This window comes from Lupinus angustifolius, chromosome LG14, assembly GCF_001865875.1.
Source record: "Lupinus angustifolius cultivar Tanjil chromosome LG14, LupAngTanjil_v1.0, whole genome shotgun sequence".
Taxonomy (NCBI): domain Eukaryota; kingdom Viridiplantae; phylum Streptophyta; class Magnoliopsida; order Fabales; family Fabaceae; genus Lupinus; species Lupinus angustifolius.
In genome coordinates, this window is record NC_032022.1 from 519,541 (window position 1) to 542,347 (window position 22,807).

Genomic DNA, 22,807 nt, shown 5'->3' on the forward strand with positions numbered 1-22,807 from the left:
GATGTATATATATTGTAAGAGTTTTTTACATTATCACTGCATTATTCATCATTCATTTTTTATTATGATTGACTTTTTAAAAAAAGTAATCCAAATAAATGGTGGATGATTCATTGACTTTTCAGTGTATAGATATTACACTCTTAAAATATAGAGAATAAAACTATTTCGTGTATAAGGAGATAAGTTATTTCCCCCACTAATAAAATCGTGATATATATTGTATTTAATTGTTTTTTACATTTTTTAAATCTAAACAAAACAGTACACGTATCATACTTTAAGTAACGAAACGAGATAAGTTATCCTGACGAAATATTTTATTTTCTAAAATATAACATTTTATATTATTTATTATATTTTGATTGGTTTAGGATAAGGAAAGAAAACTTTTGAGAGTAGATGTTCTCTGGTCCATAATATCTACGTATCGAAAAATTTATGGGTACATTATTATATGATTCGCATTTGTAATGCATTAAATAGGAATAGCAAAATATGAATAATATGGATTATGGCAATAACAATGTAAAAATATTCATGAAATGAAAAATGTATGGGATTTATGGTATTTGGGTTTGCTTAACACTAGTAATAAGATGGTGACATTTTCTTATGAGAATGGAGTATCTCCTTATATAAGTTCTCTTTTTTTATACGGTAATGTTTGAAGGGGCCTTAGTATCTCCCCGACCAAATTTTCCATTCTCTCTTTTTTTCATCTCAATTAAAAAACATCTAAGTTCTGGAAAATTTATCCAATAATGCACTTTTCCAAATTAATCATAACGATAGTTGTAATGAAAAAAAATAGAAGAAATGTAAGCAAAATGTATGATCAAAAAATATTATTACAGAACTTTGTATAATCAAATAAATTATTTTATCAATATGGAACTGCTGAAGTCAATTCAATTTTTAATCATTTTTGGAAGACACGCGTCAAGTACATATTGGGCAGCCAATTTAAAAAAAACAACGTTCAGATTTAAAAACAAGATAAAAAGGAGAGACAGGTCTCATGTGATAACGCTTGTGGTGTTGCAACCGATCGAATTTACATGTTCACATTCTTGTCTGATTTTGTCCCACTCAATTAGAATCACTCATCATTAATAAAAAACAATACTTTTATGTTATTTAACTAAGTTTGATTGATCAAGAATATAAGTATAATGTTTTTTGGACAAATGATCTTTAAAGTTGTGTAATTTGTAAATTTTGTGATCATGAGATGAGAGCACATCTTTTATCCTATATTATATACTTCTATGTATTGTGAGTCAGGATTAATAGAAAAATATATATTTAAATTAAAATTTTAATTATTAAATATTTTTGTATGAGAATAATCTATGAGATGGTGGGGTATTTTTCTTCTCTATTTCCAAATCTGCATTTTCATTTCACCCTTTTACATGTAAATTTATGTACTCGTGTCTCTCTTTTTTTGTGCAACAATATTAGTTAATGCATCACTTATTTTTAGCAACAATGATCTTATCTCACCTTTAACAAAATTGCACTAGTTATGTTATAGTCCATTTTAATTCCTATAAAGTATTAAAAACAATTAAGATCATCGGAACTCATAAGTTATGGTTTTAACTTTTAACCTTTTAAGTGATTGTTGGGTGTTTTAAATTACACACTATAATTATAATTGTATTCATAATATATTGTAGTAGTTTTGGAAGTCTCCATTATATCATCAAGATGACAATATGATAGCATCGATTGTTTTTCTTGCAATTTTTTGCAATGCGATAAACACAACACAATTGCACTCGCTAGTTGCAACTTTTGTAGTTCATGTTGATAATTTCCTCTGCAGGGTAAATGATGTAAAATTCAAGGAGGATTATACTCCTTGAGTTTTAGTGAAATTACATAAATCATTTTTCACTTTTTTGCACCTACACAAATCTTCCCTAATAGATGTATATTTTTTCTTTCTCTTCATTTTATTAGTTTTGAAACCAATGATAAAAAATGATATTTTCTATCACTTTTATTTTGTTTCCTTTTTCTCGTTTTCTATACAAGGAAACATAATATGAAAGATTTTCTTTTCCTCTTTTTAGGATATGGAACTGAATTGATACTTGTTGTAATTAGTGACAACAGAAACTAATAATAATATACCCACAAGCCCGTCATATACATAAGAAATATATAAATAACGGATTAACTTTTTTTTTTGTTGTAACCAAGACTAACATTTTCATATTAATTAATGGCTAGCTAGCTACTATATATCATTTTTCTTCTTACTTAAGTGATCATGTACATTCAAAACATAAAGACTTCGGTGTAAATGAAATTTGATGCATATACTTGAAAATACCAAAAAACAAGTTATAATTATTTCACAATTTTCAAGCTGAGTCCATAGAGAAATTAAGACTAAAATTCTTCTTAATTAAGAGTCAAAGATAGAAAACTCCCAAATTAATAAAGTTCAATAAACTTTAGACATACATGTGACTTATTTATAAACTTAAGCTCCTAAGCATAGTAATTAACCATTGTAACCAAGTACTAAATATTATATTATTTAAGGATGTTATCTTTCTATATGTGGATAAGATCAAGTCACCTCTCAGTCATAGAAGCAATCTCCATGTATATATTAGTACCCTGCAATTCATGATCCCATATACATATCATTAAAGATATAGTTAATATAACTTAATTTAATAGCCAAGTTATATTCAATCAGAAATGTTGATATTTTAAAGGATAAGGCAATAAAAACAATTTTTTATGAAAACATACAAACACACGACTTTGATCTATCCCAAGTATTTATACGTGTGTGAAATAAAATCACTTAAATAGTCTATAATAGAAACAATTCATTAACCAAGGAAAAAAGAACACAATCAATTTCTTGAAGTTTTTTACAATTTAGAAAATGCTACTTATCTTTACTTGTTTACACTTGCATAGGGTCAATCACTTTTCCTATTAGTTTAAAATGGCCAAGCACAAATAAATTCACAAGAAAAATACTTTAGCTTCAGGCCCAAAACATGCCCAAGATCTGAACCGAACCATAAAGGCTTAAAAAAGTTTAGACTCGACCAATTAGGATACTTAAGAGGAAAGTAACATCAAAGAGACAACTAGGTCTCAACCTAGGCTCATAACAACCTTAGACATAGCCACATAGGCTTAGAGTCGTGATGATTTAAGCTCACAATATTATCTCTTATACTATAAATATTGACTTGAGCGTTAATGTCACTCTTCATATACCAACCTCAAGCATTCCAAGGTAAGTTAACGACTAGTTCATGCTATTTTTTTTATCGACAATTGTTAGTAGGTTAGTTGTTAGTACTTTGTTGTGGGTGACTCCACCCTCAACCTCCTACATCCTACCATCTAACAACCTTATCGCCATCAGACAACCTCATGACTCCAAAAAAAAATAGACACTTACCTAACCTATAAGTTATACTCTCTTTAGTAATTAGTTTATATGATATTAGTGTGTCAGTCTATACAGAGAGAAATATAACAACAAACATTGGTGATTAAATTTAACATAACAATATATACCAATTTTATGGCTCTGGGGAGTGATGAATATTAGGCTGTGCCAGCTGAAGATATGGGTGAAGATGTGGAAGAACAGGTGCAGCAAGTTGAAGCAAAGTACTAGCAGGTTGGTCTTCAAAGAATGAGAAATGATCCATTAATTGATGCTGCACTGGTTTATTTGCTTCCACTGCTGCCTGCTGAAATTCCAATACTGCCCTCTGCTCCTGAATCTTGGTGAGTGTTGACAACAAAAATAAATCAAACTAAGCTAAGTAAAACACACATATGAACAAGGATATATATATATATAGAATGTAATATCTATATATAATCACTTTAAAGATTTATATATAGTCATTATATTATTTATCTTTATAAAAAAAAATTTATATTATTTATCATTCATTAGTTTGGATTACTTTTTTAAACAATTAATGATTAAATATGAATGATGTAATAACAACGAATAGAACTCATACACTGTCTATATTAGAATGGGACATTTAATTTAATTTATGAGTCCAAATTTCAAAATGACACTTAAATTAGTTTGTAATTATACTTACCCAATTGGATAAATTGCTGTTTTCATCTTCCAAAATTCTTTCCTAAATTGCAAAAAAAGAGGAAAGAATTATATTATAGATACATGCATGTTATTGAAGGTTAAAGGTGAGGTTTGTGTGCATATGAATGAGAAAGAGAGTGAGTTATTATATGACCTTCCTTTGAAGATTATCCATTTGCTGTTGCACGAGCTCATTCTGCATGGGAAGTGATGTCAAATAATTTGTCAAAGATGGAATCATGAAAAATACTTTATGCATAAGTTAAATATTGAACAAGTTCATGATTTTCATTAATTTATCATATGGTATATGCAACGGATTCGTAGAAACGGTGGAAAATATGGTGAAGGGGAACTATATTTGGTAACACTATCTACTATAAGCTTAACTATGATCAATTAGATATAGTCAATGAAATAATTATTTTTGTTCAATTTGCTCTTTATCATATATTTATCTTCATCATATCAATTTTTAATTGAAACTCCATTGCTTAACTTTTTAATGTTATGTGATAATTGTTAGTGAAAACATTTTTTGTTTGTCAAATTATCTCTTTGCCTTGCCTTGGCTCAAACTAACCCAGCCTAATCTACTCTCGTGGCCGAGTATGGCTTAACCATGTGACCGAGTCTTGCTTGACATCTTGACCGAGTATCCTGAGTCGTGACCGAGCCTTGCCTTTAGTCCATGCCTACATGCCTTGGCCATGGCTCATGTGGTGTTGGCACTATTTTAGTTATTGGGTTATTACTTGGTTATTGGTTTTTAGAACTTTCTTAGTTAGGTAGTTGTTAGTTATTTTTTATTATTAGTTGTTAGTTATTTGACACTTCTAACTAATTATATTTGGTATGTCTTAGAAATGGGATATTTGGAATACATTAATCTCAACCAAAGGAAAGCAAGTGTAGGTTTTGAAGTTAGAAGTGTCAAATATAAAAAAGTAAAATTTTAAACTACATATGATTAATAAAGTTTTACATAAAATCAATTAGATGAAGAAATATAGATTTATTACCTGACGGTCTCGAACCTTTGCCACTGATTTTTCTAATTCTTCTTCAAGTTTAGTCAAATCCTCATATTGTAAACAATTTATGTCATCTCCAAGATATCGTTGAATTCCCAATTCAAGACGAAGAGTTTCTTGCCTCAGCATTGCCATTTCATTGAACATATCCTAAAATGTTAGCAGGAAAATAATCAATTAATATGAGTATAATTAATATTTACTCGATATCATTAAATTCGCGTCAGTGACTTAGTTTCCACACCTCTCTGAAAGAAATAAATACTGAACCTCTCTGATACCGTACTCATATATGATACGAGTTTGATATGTAAGAAAAATATAAAGCTTCACATATTCATAACTCATAAGTTAAAAAACTCTTATACTACCGTATATTAAATCATACAATTTTTCACTATATACTAATGAAAATTTAGGGCATGAGCCACATACCCCAAAGTGATCTTGTTCCATTATGGGAGTTCCTGTTGCTCTCTCGTACTTTTCAATGATATGCTCCATCCTGAGAAATTTTTAAGTTTTTTATATATATTTAATGAATAGATTGCATGATATACAAAATTTACGTATTACTAACTTCATAATTTAGATATTGTACTATGAGGTAAAAGAAAAGTGTGTCAATCATATACATTACAACTTGGTTTTTCAAAGTCCCAAGTTAACAGAATGAAATCTCTAATTTCCTAAGGAAAGATACAAGTTCAGTTTCAAGTACCTTTCAATGTCAGCCTTACATGTTTCACTTAACTTCTTCAAGTATAAATGCAGGATAGAGATAATAACTTTGATTTCATCATCATAATAAGTAGGGAGAGAATATTTTCAGAAAACAAAAAAAATATTCACTAATAGTGGTTCTAACTAGAAATATCAGTTCTATAATTACATAATTCTCTCTTTTACTCTCTTAGCACATATCCGAATCCATAGATATCATAAAATTAATATGAAAAATGACAAATTACATAGAAGTAAATCACGTACCCATATTAGGTAAGTAAATTATTAGAATATATGTCTATTAAGAGTGAGACTCTTCTCCAATGTCGAAGATTTAAATACAAATATTTTGAAAAAACAAAGAAATAAAAAGTGCTACTAATATAATGAAAGTAAAATGCCTAACACATCCAGTCTTAACAAATATGTAAATAAATAACATGAGCTGAGATCAGATTTATAATGTTAATGTCAGAAACTCAGAACACCAAACTGTTAAGTCCAAGGTACTCAAGTGGGTCAACCTCGTACCCTTTAGAAAATCAAGAAAACATAAAAATGAGTAGAGAAATCAATCAACATTGCAGAAACTATAACACAAAAAATGAAACCATTATAGAAAACATAAAAAAAAACAAGATACAAAGTGAAATTTTACATCACAAAACAAAGGATATGAGAAAAACTGTCAGCATTATAGTGTGTATATATATATATACCTGAAGGGTTGAGTGCAATACTGATACATTTTCCCAGTACTAGAGAAAATGATGAGTCCGATTTGAGCATCACAGAGAATGGAAAGCTCATGAGTCTTTTTCAGAAGGCCAGTTCTTCGTTTTGAGAAGGTAACTTGCCTTGTTGTGGTGTTCTGGATCCTCTTTATCTCAATCTTTCCACGTCCCATTTCTGAAACCCTAGCTTTCTTTCTAGCTTTTGTCTTTCCCTGTGTTTTCAGTTATAGTAAGAAAAAGCCAAAAGCTGTATATGCAGAAAGGAGAAGAAAAAACGGGTGATTAAAGCTTCTAAGTTCTTTCACAAAAAAGAAGAAAAGAGCTTTTAAATTCCACCAAGAAAATAAGCAAAAAATAAAAGATAAGAGAGAAAAAGGTGGCTGTTATGGCTATTACTAACAGCTACATAGCTTGGTTTTGGAGAATAGAATATGTTGCTAGAAATTAAGGAGAAATAATTAAAATCAAAGGAGTTTCTTGATTATGTTCTAGCTTTTAAATTAAGGGAGTTATAGAGGAGACACCATTAACAAAATGTTTCATGAAATATTCGTAGAAGAGAGTGAGAAAGATGTTGATACCTGAGATATTTTCCTTTCTTTGCTTCTGAAATTGTGATAATGAACTTTGTTCACCCTAGTTAATTAAATACCTCCATTATTCACCCTACCCAAAACTACCACAATGACTTTTTATGCTTTCCATGAATATGGATAGAATGAGCAAGGGTAGTAATGTCATTTCAGGTAAGTGATACAAATAAGTAGAATCAGAACATGCAGGTCCTAGGATGAAATGCATTTGATATGAATCAGAATGTAGGGTCATGTAAATCAAAGAGGGTATAGCATAATTTGCATGTGGTGTATGACAGTGCAACGTGAGTTAGAGTGAATAAATATCTGGCTCGAATCTTGTCTCGTACGCTATCCCGTACTAATGAAAACATTTCATGTCAATTAAATCTTTTAAATCTTTATAATCATTGATGTTTTTGGTTCATTAATCATTCACGCATAATAACATATGAGACATGATCTAAAACAACAAATCTTTATTCATTTATTGACAATGGCATTACATGTAATAATATCATGGAGGCTTTTAATGCAACTTCACTGAATCATTTACAACAATGCAAGTTGTTGCAAAATCAAAACAACCCTTTGCTTAGGTTGGTCTAAAAGGCAAGTTGAACTTTACTTAAATAGGTAAATGTTGAAAATATTAAGGTTACCATAAAAAGATGTATACGAGATTCATTTAGAAACGACAAAAGGAATACCCCTGCCCACAATATTCATTGCCATGTGGTTGTAACATGTTATAAGTGGTCCAGCTTCAAGAAAAATTCAAACGTTGTATTTAAATTCAATGGTCATTTTATTAAGAAATGGATTCACTTTAAACTTTTTATTATAAGATTGTTTAGGTAAGTTCTTACCTTCGAAAAAGGGGAGTGATATAAGGCATGGATGAGAGGGATAATTACTTAAATAAAATTATCGTAATAAAAGAGAATAAGAAAGATTAGAAGAATGATAATACAAATATAAAGAATAGTAGAGAATAAGAAATCGAGAGCCATATTGTGGAGGGTGTATTCGAGATCGGTTCTTACAGTGCAGTAAGAATTCGATAATAGAGATATGGGCTGTTTTATCCTGGGGACGGCGTGGTTGATAGTCTGCTTGCACATTTTGGGCAGTGCCACGAAACGTCTTAAAGAGAGCGTCATGGTCGTGACTCAGCCAGTAAGTATTATTTCGTGCCATTTAGAATTGCTGCAAGCTACGGTTACAACATCTACTCATATTTTGGAAAAATGGGTAGTATCCACCTGGAGAAAAGAAAAAGGAAGAGTTAAAAATGAAGGTGAAGGACAAAGAAGGAAAATAGAAAAGAGAGGAAGATTAACCATTTTTATCAATTTAGTGGTAACATTTCCAAAATAATCCATTAGTACTTTTTGTTTTTTGAAATATTTAATGTTAATTCGTATTTCATATGAATATTAGAGATTAAGCTTGTGAAAGATACCTGCTTCATTTCATTTTTTCATTCCAAAGTCACGTTTGTTTCCTTTGTTTTTCCACGTTTTTTATGTTTTCAATAATACAATACTAATAACAAATAACAAGAAAGCCACAGTAATATGGAGAAAGAAATCTTCAATAAGAATATTAATTATAATATTTATCTATGGAATACATGAAGATATCAATCAATGGACATTTCTTTAGATTTTTGAGGAAGCTGGTTATGTATAGGAAATTTATGTTCAATAAAAAAGGGGTTAAATAGGAATACCTTTTTTTAAAGGATAAAATTATTTGATAGTGAAATCAGCTTGAGAACAAATAATCCTCCCAAGTAGGTAACCACAACATTATGGTGCGGTTATTAGCACTCTTATATATACTTATTCATACTTTCACTTTCTCAATGTTTGATGTTTTCCACAATCACCTTTATAATCTTTCTTCACCACTTTATCCATGTGAAAGTTGTGATTCTCAAACACAATATGATTTCTAACATGATAAATATTCCATTTAGTTACAAATCACAAAGAAAGCCACACCTACCTCTTCCTTGTAGTCACATGCATCAAATTATCTATAGGTTTTAGTGATGGTTGTCGGGAGTATTGGTATAAAACTTCACCTATATTTATGGATTTTTCCGTCACTATAGGTGTTTATACCTATGGATTTTCTCTATCACTACAGATTTTAAACTTATACAAACTACCCCTAATTATATACATACATTACACTGATTAGTCTTGCAAGAAAGATAAGTGTAATTTCTTGAACAAAAAATGATGACAAGTGTAATTAAGTCAAACAGAATATAATATATTATGAAGAAAAGTCCAAATAGTATAAAAGTCAATGTTTATTTATTATTTTGGTTAGTTTCAATAATATAAGAGTGATTTAAACATCTTCTTAGAATTATTGATATAGTTTTTAACAAACCAAAAATAATGTATTAACATTCTCTTATACTATTTGAACTTGTCTTCACAATATACAATATTGTGTTTGACTTAATTATATTCATTATCATTTTTTGTTTTGAAGAAATTACAATTATCTCTCTTACACAGGTAGCTAATGTAATGTATGTATATAATTAAGGGTGGTTTGTGTAAGTTTAAAAAAAGATGAGTTATTTGTGTAATTTTACTAAAACTCAGGGGGTGTCATTGTAATTTACTCTATTAAAAATAATAGATGTTAATAAGAACAAGTGATACTCCAATCCATCAAAAGTCTAATAGAAAGTAATGCAAGCCAAATGGTTTAATACTCATTCAAGGTAAAAATAAAATATCCTTCAAATCTTGTTATAAAAAGACTCCAAGAATTTAAATAAATTAACTCCATCACTTTATCCATGTGCAAGTTGTGATTCTAAAAAGCAATATGATTTCTAACATGATAAATATTCCACACTGTTATAAATCACACATAAATCTTGTTGGAATTTGTTAAAAGAATGATGTTTTGAAGTGAAATGAAAAACTCACTAGTCCCACTTTGCTTGGAGGAGGAAAGTTGAAAGGCTTTATAAGCCTTAAGTTGCGGCCTAACATTCTTTTTAATAAAATATTTATTTATTTATTAATTAATTAATTTAATTTTTAGGGCCTTTTGGGCTTGGACCGTATGTTGACCAAGTCAATACACACATGCAACAAGGAAAGAGTCGTTGGAGGAGATCTCGGCCATTATGATAGAGTCGTTGGTAATAGAGCCGCTGGTAGTAGTGGTGTTGGTGAAAGAGCCATTAGAGACCTCAGGCTATAAATAGAGGCCTCATTCCCTCATTATAATATGCACCAAGTTGAAGGCGATACCTCTCAACTTCTCTTTCTCCCCTCTTATATTCTGCCGACACATTTCTGGCAACCTTCCCCCTCTTTCTTTCTATGGCACTTGAAAATTGACACAGACAGCCAAAGTGGGAATTTAGAGAACTGATACTGGTAGTCAGTATTTTGGAAAAAGAATTGGCATGGATAACCATACTGCGAGAATTCGAGAATTGACATTGGTAGTCATATTGTGGGCGTATTCAAGAGCGATTCTTAAAATGCAGTAAGAAATCGTATAACAGAGAACTCAGTTGTTTTATCCCGGGGATGACGTGGTTGATAGTCTGCTTGCACAATTTTAGTAGTACCACGAAATGTCTTAAAGAGAGCGACCTAGTCGTGACTCAGCCAGTAACGATTATTTCGTGCCATTCAGAATTGTCGCGAGTTATGATAACAACAAATTTAAGACATTTCTACTACAATGACATTCATAGATAATATTACAACTATGACCTGAACAAGCTATTTCTATTTGACTGGATAAATTTCAAACGTTGGCAACATAAGATGAAATTTTTCCTCACTATAAGAAAGGTTGCCCAAGTTATGAAAACCGACATCTAGTGGTGTTAGATGAGGCTAAAAAAGAGGAAATAGATAAACTGACTATTGAAATAACTCTCTGGAATGCACCCGATTACTTATGTAAGAAATTCATTCTGAATGGGTTGTTTGATGCTCTCTATGATTTCTACATCTGATACAAGTCTGCCAAATTAATTTGGTATGCACTTGAAAAGATATATGATACCGAGGAAGCTGGCACTAAAAAGTATGTTGTTAGCCGCTACCTTAAGTATCAGATTACTCATGATAAATCAGTAGAGTCTTAGTCCCACGAGATACAGAAAATTGCTCATGAGATCATTTATAAGGGTATGTCTCTAGATGAGCAATTCCAAGTGGCTGTCATAATTGACAAATTGTCTCCTAGTTGGAAGAACTTCAAAAATCTTCTGAGGCATAAGACCAAAGAAAAACTCTGGAATCTCTGATCACTGGTCTTCGTATTGAAGAAGAGGCTCATAAGCAATATCAGAGAGAAAAGATGCTGATTGTTTCCAACAATAGCACTAAGAAGAAATTCTGAGGTGCGATTCTAAAGTCTCTTGGCACTAATTTCAAGAATCAGAACTGCAATGAGAATAAGGCTAAGAACATCAATCGCAACAAGAATTAGAACCCTCAAAAGGTCCAATATGCTAAGCCACCTACTAAGAATGACTCTGGAAACCTATCTCTGCATGAGAAATAAGTATAATCTTTTAAACAAAAAATGTGATAAATGCAATTAAATTAAACAAAATATGGTATATTGTGGAGACACGTCCAAATAATATATGAATCGGTACCTCTTTATTATTTTTGGTTCTTTACGATATAGTATAAGAGTGATTTAAACAATATCTCTTTAGAATTGTTGATGCATTTTGTAACCAAAATAATAAAGATACATTTATTTGTATATTATTTGAATTTTTCCTCATAATATACGATGTTTTGTTTAACTTAATTGCATTTATCACATTTTTTATTTAAAAAATTACAATTATTTTTCATGCAGTGGTAGTCAGGGGTAGAAAACTGAGGGGTTGTTTGTGTAATTTCACTAAAACTCAGGGGTGTTAGTTAGTTAACTCTAATTATAATAATAATAATAAATTAATAATAATAATAATAATAATAATAATAATAATAATAATAATAATAATAATAATAATAATAATAATAATAATAATAATAATAATAATAATAATAATAATAATAATAATAATAATAATAATAATAATAATAATAATAATAATAATAATAATAATAATAATAATAATAATAATAATAATAATAATAATAATAATAATAATAATAATAATAATAACACTAATAACAATTATCTAACCTAAGTATTTTTTATTTATAGAAATTCTGTTTTCATTTTTTCTTTAGTTCTTACTAAGAATATGTTGACTTTTTTAATCGGCTAAAGTATGATGAATTTTAGTATTGGTAATAATAAAAATAACATTTGTCACTATTTTAAGAAAATATGTAGTGTGGGAGATAGGAGTCCACTTCATTTTCTTGGAATTGGTATGGAGTTAATAATAAATAATTAATCATGTATTAACTTTAGAAATATAAATATTGAAGAATTGAAAAGAGGATGTGATCATTATTGATTTCTTCCTTTTAAATTGAGATGTGGTATACTGCACAAACTATGATAAAACATAACTTTCCCTTCAAATCTTAAAAAAAAAAATCACCAAACCAACAAATATTTTTATAAAGAACTATGCAGTGTTGATTCATATTATTCATGGAGATTGTATGAACAAGATCTAGTCTTGTCAAGACACATAAAAAAATATTTGTCATTCTAATAATAACAAATATTTAAACAAACTAACCATTAAAAATAATCTATATAATTAATTAATTAGTGAGATTACATTTTATAACCCAAACCAAGGGAGCATCAAATACTAGATAATATAAGAATATTAGCAAGTTACCCGTGCATTTGCATGAGACAGTATTTTTTGCTGTATGATTGATAACATATATATTTCTCGTGCATTCGACTGGATAAAAACACATATTTCCTAAACCATTGTTGGATTCATGCATAGTCGAAACAAATGTTTCAAAAATATTAAACTGAAATTGATAAATAAACAACCACAAAATAAACAATTATAACAACAAAAAGTTTTGATATTAATGACCTCTAATTAAACAATGATATGTACTGTCAATGTACACCGTTTATGACTCCAAAAAAACCGAAAGTTAACAAAATAAATACATATTTGCAACATGTGTACGGGGGCCATGGTAGCAAAAAATATGGTCATGCATGCGACTGCAAAACCATCCAAAATATATACATAAATCATAATTAATCGTTCATTTTTTAAAGTGCTCCTTAGTCGAACAAATTCGACCAGCTGTAAAATTAAAAACAAAAACAAATAAATTATAGCTCCATTAAAAAAACAATTATCATGGTTGGTAGTGAAAGTGAAACCAACAACACAATACAATTAACAGAAATGATGAACAAAAATGAAATAGATTCAAATTTATAATAGAATAAAAAAATATGAAGAGATGCAAATCACATCATGAAGCAAAAATGCTTTGGTAAATGAATAGTTAACATCAATCAGTGTTATTTTGGTCATAAAAATAAACAAATGTTTTAATAGGTAATAACCAGAAAGTCATATATAATAGGTAATTGTACACATTTTAAAATGATGATGGATTATTATTGATGATATCAATTTATGTAAAAGTCATATATAGTGGTGTTATTATTATTCATTAATTAAGCAAATGATAGGAAATGTCAAATAGGTATGGACCGACTTTGATCATGCATGGTAGGAAGTAGAGCCTTTTAGGAGAGAATGTTTTTGTTGAGAGTTTGACACGTGGCATGAAGGAACCTTATTTTCTTATATAGTTATAGATAACAGTGTAAATATGTTGGAATGACAATATATAAATATTATGAAAAAAGAATATATACAATGACAATGTAAAAGTTTTATACATTGTTATTATTTATCATTCATTTAGAAAAAAGTAATATAAGTGAATGAAAAATAATATATTATTTGTATAAATCTTTAGGTGTATAAATATTGCATTCAAAATCAAACAGTTAGGACAAAGAGGAGCATGAAAAGCGTTATTCATTACTTGTGCAATACTACAACGGCTAGTTCCAGATTCTAACATCATGTGACCGTTTGAAACAAACCATCCCAAATTCAAAATCCACAACACCACCTTTATTATTATTATTATTATTTGATATACAAATTTCACAGTAGTTTCATTCTTTCTCCCAACAAAATGTACTCTAATGCACCCACTTACTACTCAACCCTGCATGATTCAATCACCTCTCTGTGTAAGACCATTCTTCCATTCAACTTCAAGAAAAAATGTCTTCTTTCTGCCGAACAAAGGTTGTCGAATCTTCGATCCGACAACCTTAAATGGCAGCAAGATTCTTTCAACCAAATGTTGAACTTGATGGGTCTTCATAAAGAAGATATCATAGTTGAAACTGAGGTTTTAGCTTTTAGAACTCATTTGCTTGATACCCTTCTTGATTCTTGCTCCATAGAACAACAAGATCATCCACTCATACTCAGAGATAAGCTCAAGTTCTTACAGGTAAATTCTAATGAGTTCAGAATTAAGACTCAAATAAATGTTTCCATGCCCAGTGTTTTAAATTGCACTCTGCTGCAATCGCCCTAATATTATCGTTTTATGAGTTTCCACAATGGTATCCCAATTGCAGTTGTGGTCACATTTTCTTACAATTTTCCGCAATAGCAGCAATGTAACTATGATTAGAACTACAATCACAATTTAAAACATCATTTTCACATTGTTGAGAACTAAAACATCCTTGAATATCACTTGAATTACATAATTAAATTTATTAACATACTTTATTTGCTCTAGTTTTTTGAATTGGTTCAGTTTGTAAATTGTGGTGCACTTGCAATTGCGGTAAAGGTTGAAACTGCGATGGTGGCCACTAGAATGCAGATTGTAGTCGTTGCAATGCAAATTATTTTATAATTAATAAAATATTTTTGAATTTGATGTGTTTGTGGCTTCATGGGATCTCATGTGGTCTAGTTGTGTTGCGTCACAATGCGGACATGTCATTTGATTCAGTTTCGCACCACATGTGCGGTGTGATACGGTTGTGCCAGTCGACACAACTATAATATTGTGATCATATCATGTGATGCGGTCCACAATTTGAATCAGTGATTGGACCCTTATGACTTGTGATGTGTTACCTCAAGTCTTCTCAAGAAGAATGAGAACTTTTGACACCTGAAATGGGACACTCCTACAGTAATAGTAAGGTTTCAAAATGTGGATCACATCACATGATGCGGCTGCATCAATCTGTAATTGTGATTTGGTCCAGATCCACTGTGATTTGCAACTTGATTGAACCAAATCCTTATGTAATTATTCCTTTCCTGACTTAGGTGATTAACTCTTCTTAACCAAATTTCTTTTTTTCTTATTTTTTTCTTATTCAGGAGCTTCTCTTTGCCAAATTCATTTCTGAAGGAGAGTACCATTCTGCAAAAAGGGCTTTGATCCAGAAACTTGCAGCTCAAGGAGCTGAGATTGAAGCCAGGGATATGAAACAAAACTCAGAAGATATGAAACAAATTTCAGAAGAAGAATGGTCAGTGATTGACTTGAAGGATGAGCAATGCTTGATAAACAAAGAGAACTCAAATTCCAAGAAGAAGAAAACAAAGCATGCAATGAAGAAGAATGTTAAAGGAACTACCTCAATGTTTAGCTTTGTCTCTTCATACAAACCTGGGAAAAGCTCAATGGAAAAGAGCATATTTGAATTACCTACTTCACACATGGACTCAACTACTCATTCAAGAATCTCTCCTTTGAAGCATTCCAAGGAAAATAACAATAACCCCTTATGGGATGATTCTAACAAGGTGAAGAGAAAACCATTTAGAATTCTATTTCATAAGGAGAAAAAAGAGGGAAATGGTGGAGATCATCATAATAATCATGGTCTTAAAGCAGAGGAAAAAGCAGGGAAGTTTGTTAAAAAACAATGGGGTTTTGATGGGTTCATGAAATTGAAGAAAAATGACTCAGATGATGAGGCTGCTCCTTTGGCTCTCAATGAGAGGTTAGCAAAGGAAGTGCATTATGATGGATCATCAACTGAGTTTTGCATTGATGACAAGGTTTGATATTTGAGACCCTCTACTTTGTTTCAAAACATGAGTCTTATTTGCTTTAGGAGAAAACATAAAGTACTAATTTTCAAAATGTTGAGCTAAAATTTGATTATGGTAAATAGGTTTTTGGGGACAAGATAAAGAAGGAACTCTCAAGAATCCAGACAGAACTGAGGAGCTCAAATCCAAACCTTAAGTTTTCGTATGTATATATTTTCAATTATGTCAGTTTCATACTTTTTATTGATAGAAAACCTTAGTACTGAAGGGGCTCTGCTCTGTGAGGCCATATTTATTTCATCATTTATAATAATTTTTTATCTAAAAATATTTTAAAATATGAACTGTTAAAAAAAAATTAAAAGCCACATTCCAGAAAGGGAAATGTTGTGAGAAAACAAAAAATATAATAACACTTGTATCCTTTTATTTATAGCGTGATGAGATTTTTACCCTAAAACTATAATAAAAAGCAGAACTTTTGGTACATGAGAGGATTCTGGCTCCACTTCACAACTAATACTAAAAGTCTACACTTGACATTTTGTACTATTAAAGACTGATGCTAGTTGGTTGCTTAGAAATGTAATTATTGCTTACTTTTTCATTGTATAAAAACAGGAATGATCAGATGGAAGCAATTTCTACTAAACTTCCAGAGGACAAAGCTGAGTTAAAAAATTACTTTCCCAAGTGAGTGAATGTAACACTCTTATACATATTGATTAAATACTGACTCTATGATGCTTAAGCTGTTTGGGAATATTTGGAGTAGATAGTTAGAGTGAGCTTGGTGGAACCGTAAGGTTGTTACTTAGTGCCCATGAGGTCATGAGTTGAAATCCTGGAAACAATCTATCTGCTTGCAGGAATAAGAGTCTTTATACATGTAGTTTCAACTTGTTTTATCTTGTGATACTAAAACTTTAGTGTCCTTTTCTAACTTGTGTATTTTGTTGAAGGTCATGGTGTGACCAACATGGCGATGGTGTGTTGGATGTGGTGAAGAAAGAATTCAAAAACCATGTTGGAGAAATGGAAAATATGCACAAAGATGCTGAATTTTTGCATGAAAACTCAATGGGTTGGACAACATTTGAAGATGAGGAAAACTTTCACCCAAATCTTTTTGTTCAACGAGATAATTCATTGCACAGCAGTAGCATCAATCCATTTTCATATGTTTAAGCTGAGGTCTGGATCAGCTCCTCTGGGTAACAAAACAAGTTAACTTTGAAGTGCAAAGAAACCTAATCCTGGTTCAGCATCTTCTGAAGAGTATATAGCATAGTTTGAGATAAGTGAAGATACTTGTGATTAATGTTTGAATTATCAATAGAAATATATCTATATTTGTATTATAATCTTCCCTATGGACCATGCTTTGTTTGAGACCAGCAAAAATACATGCAATTGATGTATTGATAACTACATAAATTTCATAGTTTTTAGAAAATAGTCTCCCAAAAGTTCTAGTCCACATACCATTTTTTAGCAAGTGTTAAATGCTTTGTTTGAAGAGTGTAAAATCTGCTTACATACACTGTCAACACATCATCCACCGTTGATTTATATTACTTTTGTTTGAGAGTCAATGGTGATTAATAAATCAATGGTGAATGATTGACTGACAGTGTAAAAAATATTTACGCTGTCAGTGTATACATATTAAATCCTTCTTTGAAACCTGTAAAAATACATGTAGTTGATGTATTAATATTATATAGTATCTACATTAATTTCAAATCGTATCTAGTGGTACAAGGTTCTGCAAGATCCTGACCAAAAAGTCAAAGGTTCGAACACTTATTGCGAGGAACAACCACAACCCCGAAAGGGATTACCAAAAAAATTGTAAGTATTTAAAAAATAAGAAGTTCTTAATGATATGACATTTTTACCTTTCGATTCAAATACAAAAACTTGTCCCTCCAATGTCTAAAAAAATATAATATATGATGTAGCAGATAGAAAATTAGTTGATTAATACATTTGTAATAGCTTAAATTCAAAAGTTAAGAGAATTAGTTAAGGTTTATTTTTTAGTTAGTTATTTTTTGTTTTTAAAAGGTAATGTGCTTCAATATATATAGCACTTATAGCTTTATTTGTTAATCTCAATTTTGATGAATCAATAAGAATAGGGTGTATTTTTTCATTTCTTAACAGGTCTATCGGTTAGTCAGTTTAGGTTTTAAAGCAGCATCAATGTGTCTCATAAGTTCTAAACATGACAAACTTGCTCAAAGAAAGACTCTTGATAGCGAGGTACATGGTAAATTATCATGAGATGTGGTAACAAACCATTGTTGGTAATGTAGTGATATTAGAAGATATGTAATTGCCCAGGGTGCTTTAAATTATACTCATTGTCAAGCGTATTCCAACTTTTGCGTGGTGAATTGTTTTGTGATTAAAAAATATTTTTAAAATTGACGAGGTCTGATATGATTTGATGAGGTTGCATTGCAGCCTGATGCAGCCCAAACGCAATTCAATGCTATTACATTATAGACAGTTATGACTACATTATTGTACTTTGATGTCACATTGCAATTGTGGTTGTGGTAATCACTACTACCACAATATTGTGATCTTATGATGTGATCAAAAGCGTCATTTCTCAAATGTTTTTTGCACCATTCAAGCTTCATTTTTGTCATCACTAACCACTTTCATTCTCATTCTCTGCACCTCAACCTTTAAGACTTAGACTTGTGGCACTGTCCAAGTTTTAATGTCAAAAAGAGTTCATAATTATTCCTACAAAAAGATACTATGTTGAACTATGAGATAAAAAGTATACTTTACAATATTTTCAATTAGTTGATTTTGCTCTAACTTGTGTCAACACTATCAAGGGTTTTTCTCATCCTATGTAAGAAATTAATTATTTTCAATATGTGTGACTGCCCCTTCCAAGAGTTCAGAGATTATTGCATCAAACGAATGCTCTAAAATTAAATGCCTTCCAAGTTAGGGTTTTAGATTGTTTGCGTAAAGAAGTATTTAATCCTCAAATTATTTAGAGAGGTGTTAAATATTTGTTTCATCTAAAGATATATTGAATACTTGAGTTGTCTGAAGTGGGTTGAATAATTGGGTTTTCAGAAGTGTTGAATACTTAATTATCTAAAGAGATGATATAATACTTATAATTACTATTTGGAAGATAATAGAAAGTGTTGAAGATTGAAGGGGACATAATAATGTAGAGTGAACTAATATATATTTCTTGTGTTTCTTCTCTAATCTCTTAACTATATTGCCTTTGTCTATTACTAATTTAACATGACCTGGACACTTCATCCCATTGTTATAAAGGTCAAAGAACAATGGTGATAGTTGCTGACCGTATTGAAACTTTATTTATGACGAACTTGGTATGTTAATGAAAGAATTCTGTAACCTTAGTGTTCACCTTCAGAGGATCTTTTTGCAAATGCTGCATCAGTGACCAAAAATGACCTGAAACATGGATCATTAAGCTGAAAGAAAAGTTGATAACTGAGTTTGCTTCTCTTCTATTAAATAGAATATTTGAATGTGGGCCTACACATTTAGCATTAACAGAAAGGCTTATAAAATTAGTCTCTTCTTTTTTGTATTACTATATCCCTTCACCGTAAAGAAAGTAATTCATTCTCATTCATATAAGATATATTCAATATTTATGCTATAAAAAAATTTACTTATTAAAAACAATTCTGACCAATTACATTTCATAGCATATGGAATAACATACATTCATTCTAAAACAGAAGATGTACTCCCTGATTTCAGATAACAATAGTAATTTCGTTTTTCGGTATAAAATGGTAATTTCTGTTTTACACTTGGCAACATCAAAGTACAATTTTAGTTTAAATAATTTGGAATTCGAAATTATTTAAGTTGATGTTTTCAACAATAACCTTATTGTCATATCTAATACCCATTTTGGATCCATGCATCTAATGTAGATAACCAAACATCAATAGAAGTACACGGAGAAGCTGAAAGATGGATAAATAAGCTGAAAATTTGATCCAGTAGAAAGAGGAGCTAAAAATAATTGTTAAACAGAGAAGAGTAAGCAATAGATTGTGAAAAATTGAAGCAAATAGTATTTAAGAGCCATATTGAATATTGAAATCCATAGTAGTTAACAACTCATACATAAAAAATAGAGAGAATAACAAAACTGAACAGATCCAGTCATGGTAACACTGCCTTAATTTCAAAGTCCGGCGAATGCCTTCTTCGCACCGGTGGAGGATCCTGCTGGAATCACTTTCAATACATTGAACCTCACTGTCTTTGAGATTGGTCTATATATGGCACACAAAAAAGGCAATCAGGTGGATGAATAAATATAAAATGCAACAATAAATTTCAAATTCAATACAGCCGAAAAGGATTTCTCCAATAAAAATCGAACCTGCATTGGCCAATAATAACATGATCCCCTTCCTTTACACGGAAACAAGGTGATACGTGAGCAGGAATGTTTGAATGTCGCTTCTCATATCTAATGGGACAAGCCAATAAAAAAGATGCAGTTATGATTGTGAAAGTGTCAAAGCACAATGAAAATTTACCAAATAGTATGAGAGAAATACCTCTGATACTTCTTTATATAATGAAGATAATTCCTCCTCACAATAATAGTCCTTGTCATCTTAGCACTGTGACAAGTACCGGCTATGATACGACCCCGGATGGAAACATTGCCAGTGAAGGGGCACTTCTTGTCAATGTATGTTCCTGTATATATAAAAAGGGGCAAAAAGATCATGGTTTAGAAAAAGAAATGGCCATATACAGATACATAAAAAAACCATAAATGGCGAGAGATTCAGCACGAAAAAGCAAGTGCATAATTGAATGAAAAATTGAAAATCTAACTATGCTGTTTGCATCACTCACTTGAAAATTCTTGTACACGAGCAAAGGCATTAAAAACAATATAAACTCCAATTTATCATGCCGCCAACAAAAAAAAATTTCACCTTACATCATAATTTTAAAAAAAATATTATATTGATCTCCTCCAATGAACTACTTCCACTTCCAACAAAAAGGCTTACAATTATATGCAGCATCTACGCATACATATTTAACATAGAAACCAGGCATTACATATTTAACTTAGGTAATGAAGACAATAATTTGGAAGAAGTATTAATAATTAAAAGCATTAACACACTGCAACAATGTTTATCAATACCCAACACCCTCAATTTAAAATTTTCTATAACTATTAAATTATAAAAAAATATTTTTAATTCATAATAATAGCTGAAAGATATAAATCTACAAAAAATAAACAATTCAAAAACTTTTGATAAGGAATTAAATCAAAATGAATATACCTTCAATGGCATCCCTGGGAGTCTTAAATCCAAGTCCAATGGATTTCCAAAAACGATTCCCACCTTTCCCAGGTCTCTTTCCCTTCCCAGATTTATGAGAGCTTCAAAATAAATAAAAAATTAAAATCAAAATTAAAAATTCACATAAAAAACTAAAAATCAAAATCCCAGATTAAAAATGAAAGTAAGAGTAAGTGAAGCATTTTTGGTGTAAAATGTATACCTTAGGAAAACTTTTGGTTGCTTCAAAAAAGCCTTCTCAGTCTACATAACAAAATTGAAAAACAAAATTACAAAAAAAAAAAACTAAGAGTGAATGGAAAATACGAAACAAAATGAAGGTGACTTTTGATGTGTGTAAAATCTGCTTACATACGCTGGCAACGCATCATCCACCGTTGATTTATATTACTTTTGTTTGAGAGTCAATGGTGATTAATAAATCAATGGTGAATGATTGACTGACAGTGTAAAAAATATTTACGCTGTCAGTGTATACATATTAAATCCTTCTTTGAAACCTGTAAAAATACATGTAGTTGATGTATTAATATTATATAGTATCTACATTAATTTCAAATCGTATCTAGTGGTACAAGGTTCTGCAAGATCCTGACCAAAAAGTCAAAGGTTCGAACACTTATTGCGAGGAACAACCACAACCCCGAAAGGGATTACCAAAAAAATTGTAAGTATTTAAAAAATAAGAAGTTCTTAATGATATGACATTTTTACCTTTCGATTCAAATACAAAAACTTGTCCCTCCAATGTCTAAAAAAATATAATATATGATGTAGCAGATAGAAAATTAGTTGATTAATACATTTGTAATAGCTTAAATTCAAAAGTTAAGAGAATTAGTTAAGGTTTATTTTTTAGTTAGTTATTTTTTGTTTTTAAAAGGTAATGTGCTTCAATATATATAGCACTTATAGCTTTATTTGTTAATCTCAATTTTGATGAATCAATAAGAATAGGGTGTATTTTTTCATTTCTTAACAGGTCTATCGGTTAGTCAGTTTAGGTTTTAAAGCAGCATCAATGTGTCTCATAAGTTCTAAACATGACAAACTTGCTCAAAGAAAGACTCTTGATAGCGAGGTACATGGTAAATTATCATGAGATGTGGTAACAAACCATTGTTGGTAATGTAGTGATATTAGAAGATATGTAATTGCCCAGGG

The 22,807-nt window shown here is 30.4% G+C and overlaps 3 protein-coding genes across 4 annotated transcripts; 1 reads left to right on the top strand and 2 right to left on the bottom strand.

Annotated features, from left to right (window-relative positions):
- Positions 3,573 to 7,231, bottom strand: LOC109326977 (MADS-box protein FBP24-like). Its single transcript, XM_019559934.1, has 7 exons — positions 7,193 to 7,231; positions 6,597 to 6,823; positions 5,587 to 5,656; positions 5,140 to 5,301; positions 4,272 to 4,313; positions 4,116 to 4,157; positions 3,573 to 3,779 (listed from the first exon to the last, which is right to left on the bottom strand). Exons 2-7 carry the CDS (start codon positions 6,782 to 6,784, stop codon positions 3,573 to 3,575), a joined length of 711 nt encoding a protein of 236 aa, XP_019415479.1. The 5' UTR covers positions 6,785 to 6,823; positions 7,193 to 7,231.
- Positions 14,291 to 17,658, top strand: LOC109326976. Of its 2 annotated transcripts, XM_019559933.1 has the most exons (6): positions 14,292 to 14,691; positions 15,588 to 15,962; positions 15,996 to 16,274; positions 16,391 to 16,470; positions 16,890 to 16,961; positions 17,231 to 17,658. In XM_019559933.1, exons 1-6 carry the CDS (start codon positions 14,365 to 14,367, stop codon positions 17,454 to 17,456), a joined length of 1,359 nt encoding a protein of 452 aa, XP_019415478.1. In that variant the 5' UTR covers positions 14,292 to 14,364; the 3' UTR covers positions 17,457 to 17,658. The 2 variants fall into 2 exon arrangements, with proteins under 2 accessions (XP_019415477.1, XP_019415478.1); XM_019559932.1 differs by having other exon boundaries at positions 14,291 to 14,691; positions 15,588 to 16,274.
- On the bottom strand, positions 20,352 to 21,962 carry LOC109326192 (40S ribosomal protein S11-like). Its single transcript, XM_019558883.1, has 5 exons — positions 21,846 to 21,962; positions 21,623 to 21,723; positions 20,870 to 21,014; positions 20,689 to 20,778; positions 20,352 to 20,578 (listed from the first exon to the last, which is right to left on the bottom strand). The coding sequence occupies exons 3-5, from the start codon at positions 20,926 to 20,928 to the stop codon at positions 20,488 to 20,490; spliced, it is 240 nt and encodes a 79-aa protein (XP_019414428.1). The 5' UTR covers positions 20,929 to 21,014; positions 21,623 to 21,723; positions 21,846 to 21,962; the 3' UTR covers positions 20,352 to 20,487.

Excerpts from the sequence above, each read along its gene's own strand:
- LOC109326977 (XM_019559934.1), bottom strand. The coding sequence starts at position 6,784 with ATGGGACGTGGAAAGATTGAGATAAAGAGGATCCAGAACACCACAACA. Across the intron at positions 5,657-6,596 it reads TATTGCACTCAACCCTTCAG|GATGGAGCATATCATTGAAA; the intron begins GTATATATATAT and ends AAAATTTCTCAG. Across the intron at positions 3,780-4,115 it reads ACAGCAATTTATCCAATTGG|ATTCAGGAGCAGAGGGCAGT; the intron begins GTAAGTATAATT and ends ACACTCACCAAG.
- LOC109326976 (XM_019559932.1), top strand. The coding sequence starts at position 14,365 with ATGTACTCTAATGCACCCACTTACTACTCAACCCTGCATGATTCAATC. Across the intron at positions 14,692-15,587 it reads ATAAGCTCAAGTTCTTACAG|GAGCTTCTCTTTGCCAAATT; the intron begins GTAAATTCTAAT and ends TTTCTTATTCAG. Across the intron at positions 16,275-16,390 it reads AGTTTTGCATTGATGACAAG|GTTTTTGGGGACAAGATAAA; the intron begins GTTTGATATTTG and ends TATGGTAAATAG.
- LOC109326192 (XM_019558883.1), bottom strand. The coding sequence starts at position 20,928 with ATGACAAGGACTATTATTGTGAGGAGGAATTATCTTCATTATATAAAG. Across the intron at positions 20,779-20,869 it reads TATATAAAGAAGTATCAGAG|ATATGAGAAGCGACATTCAA; the intron begins GTATTTCTCTCA and ends TTGTCCCATTAG. Across the intron at positions 20,579-20,688 it reads GTTATTATTGGCCAATGCAG|ACCAATCTCAAAGACAGTGA; the intron begins GTTCGATTTTTA and ends TGCCATATATAG.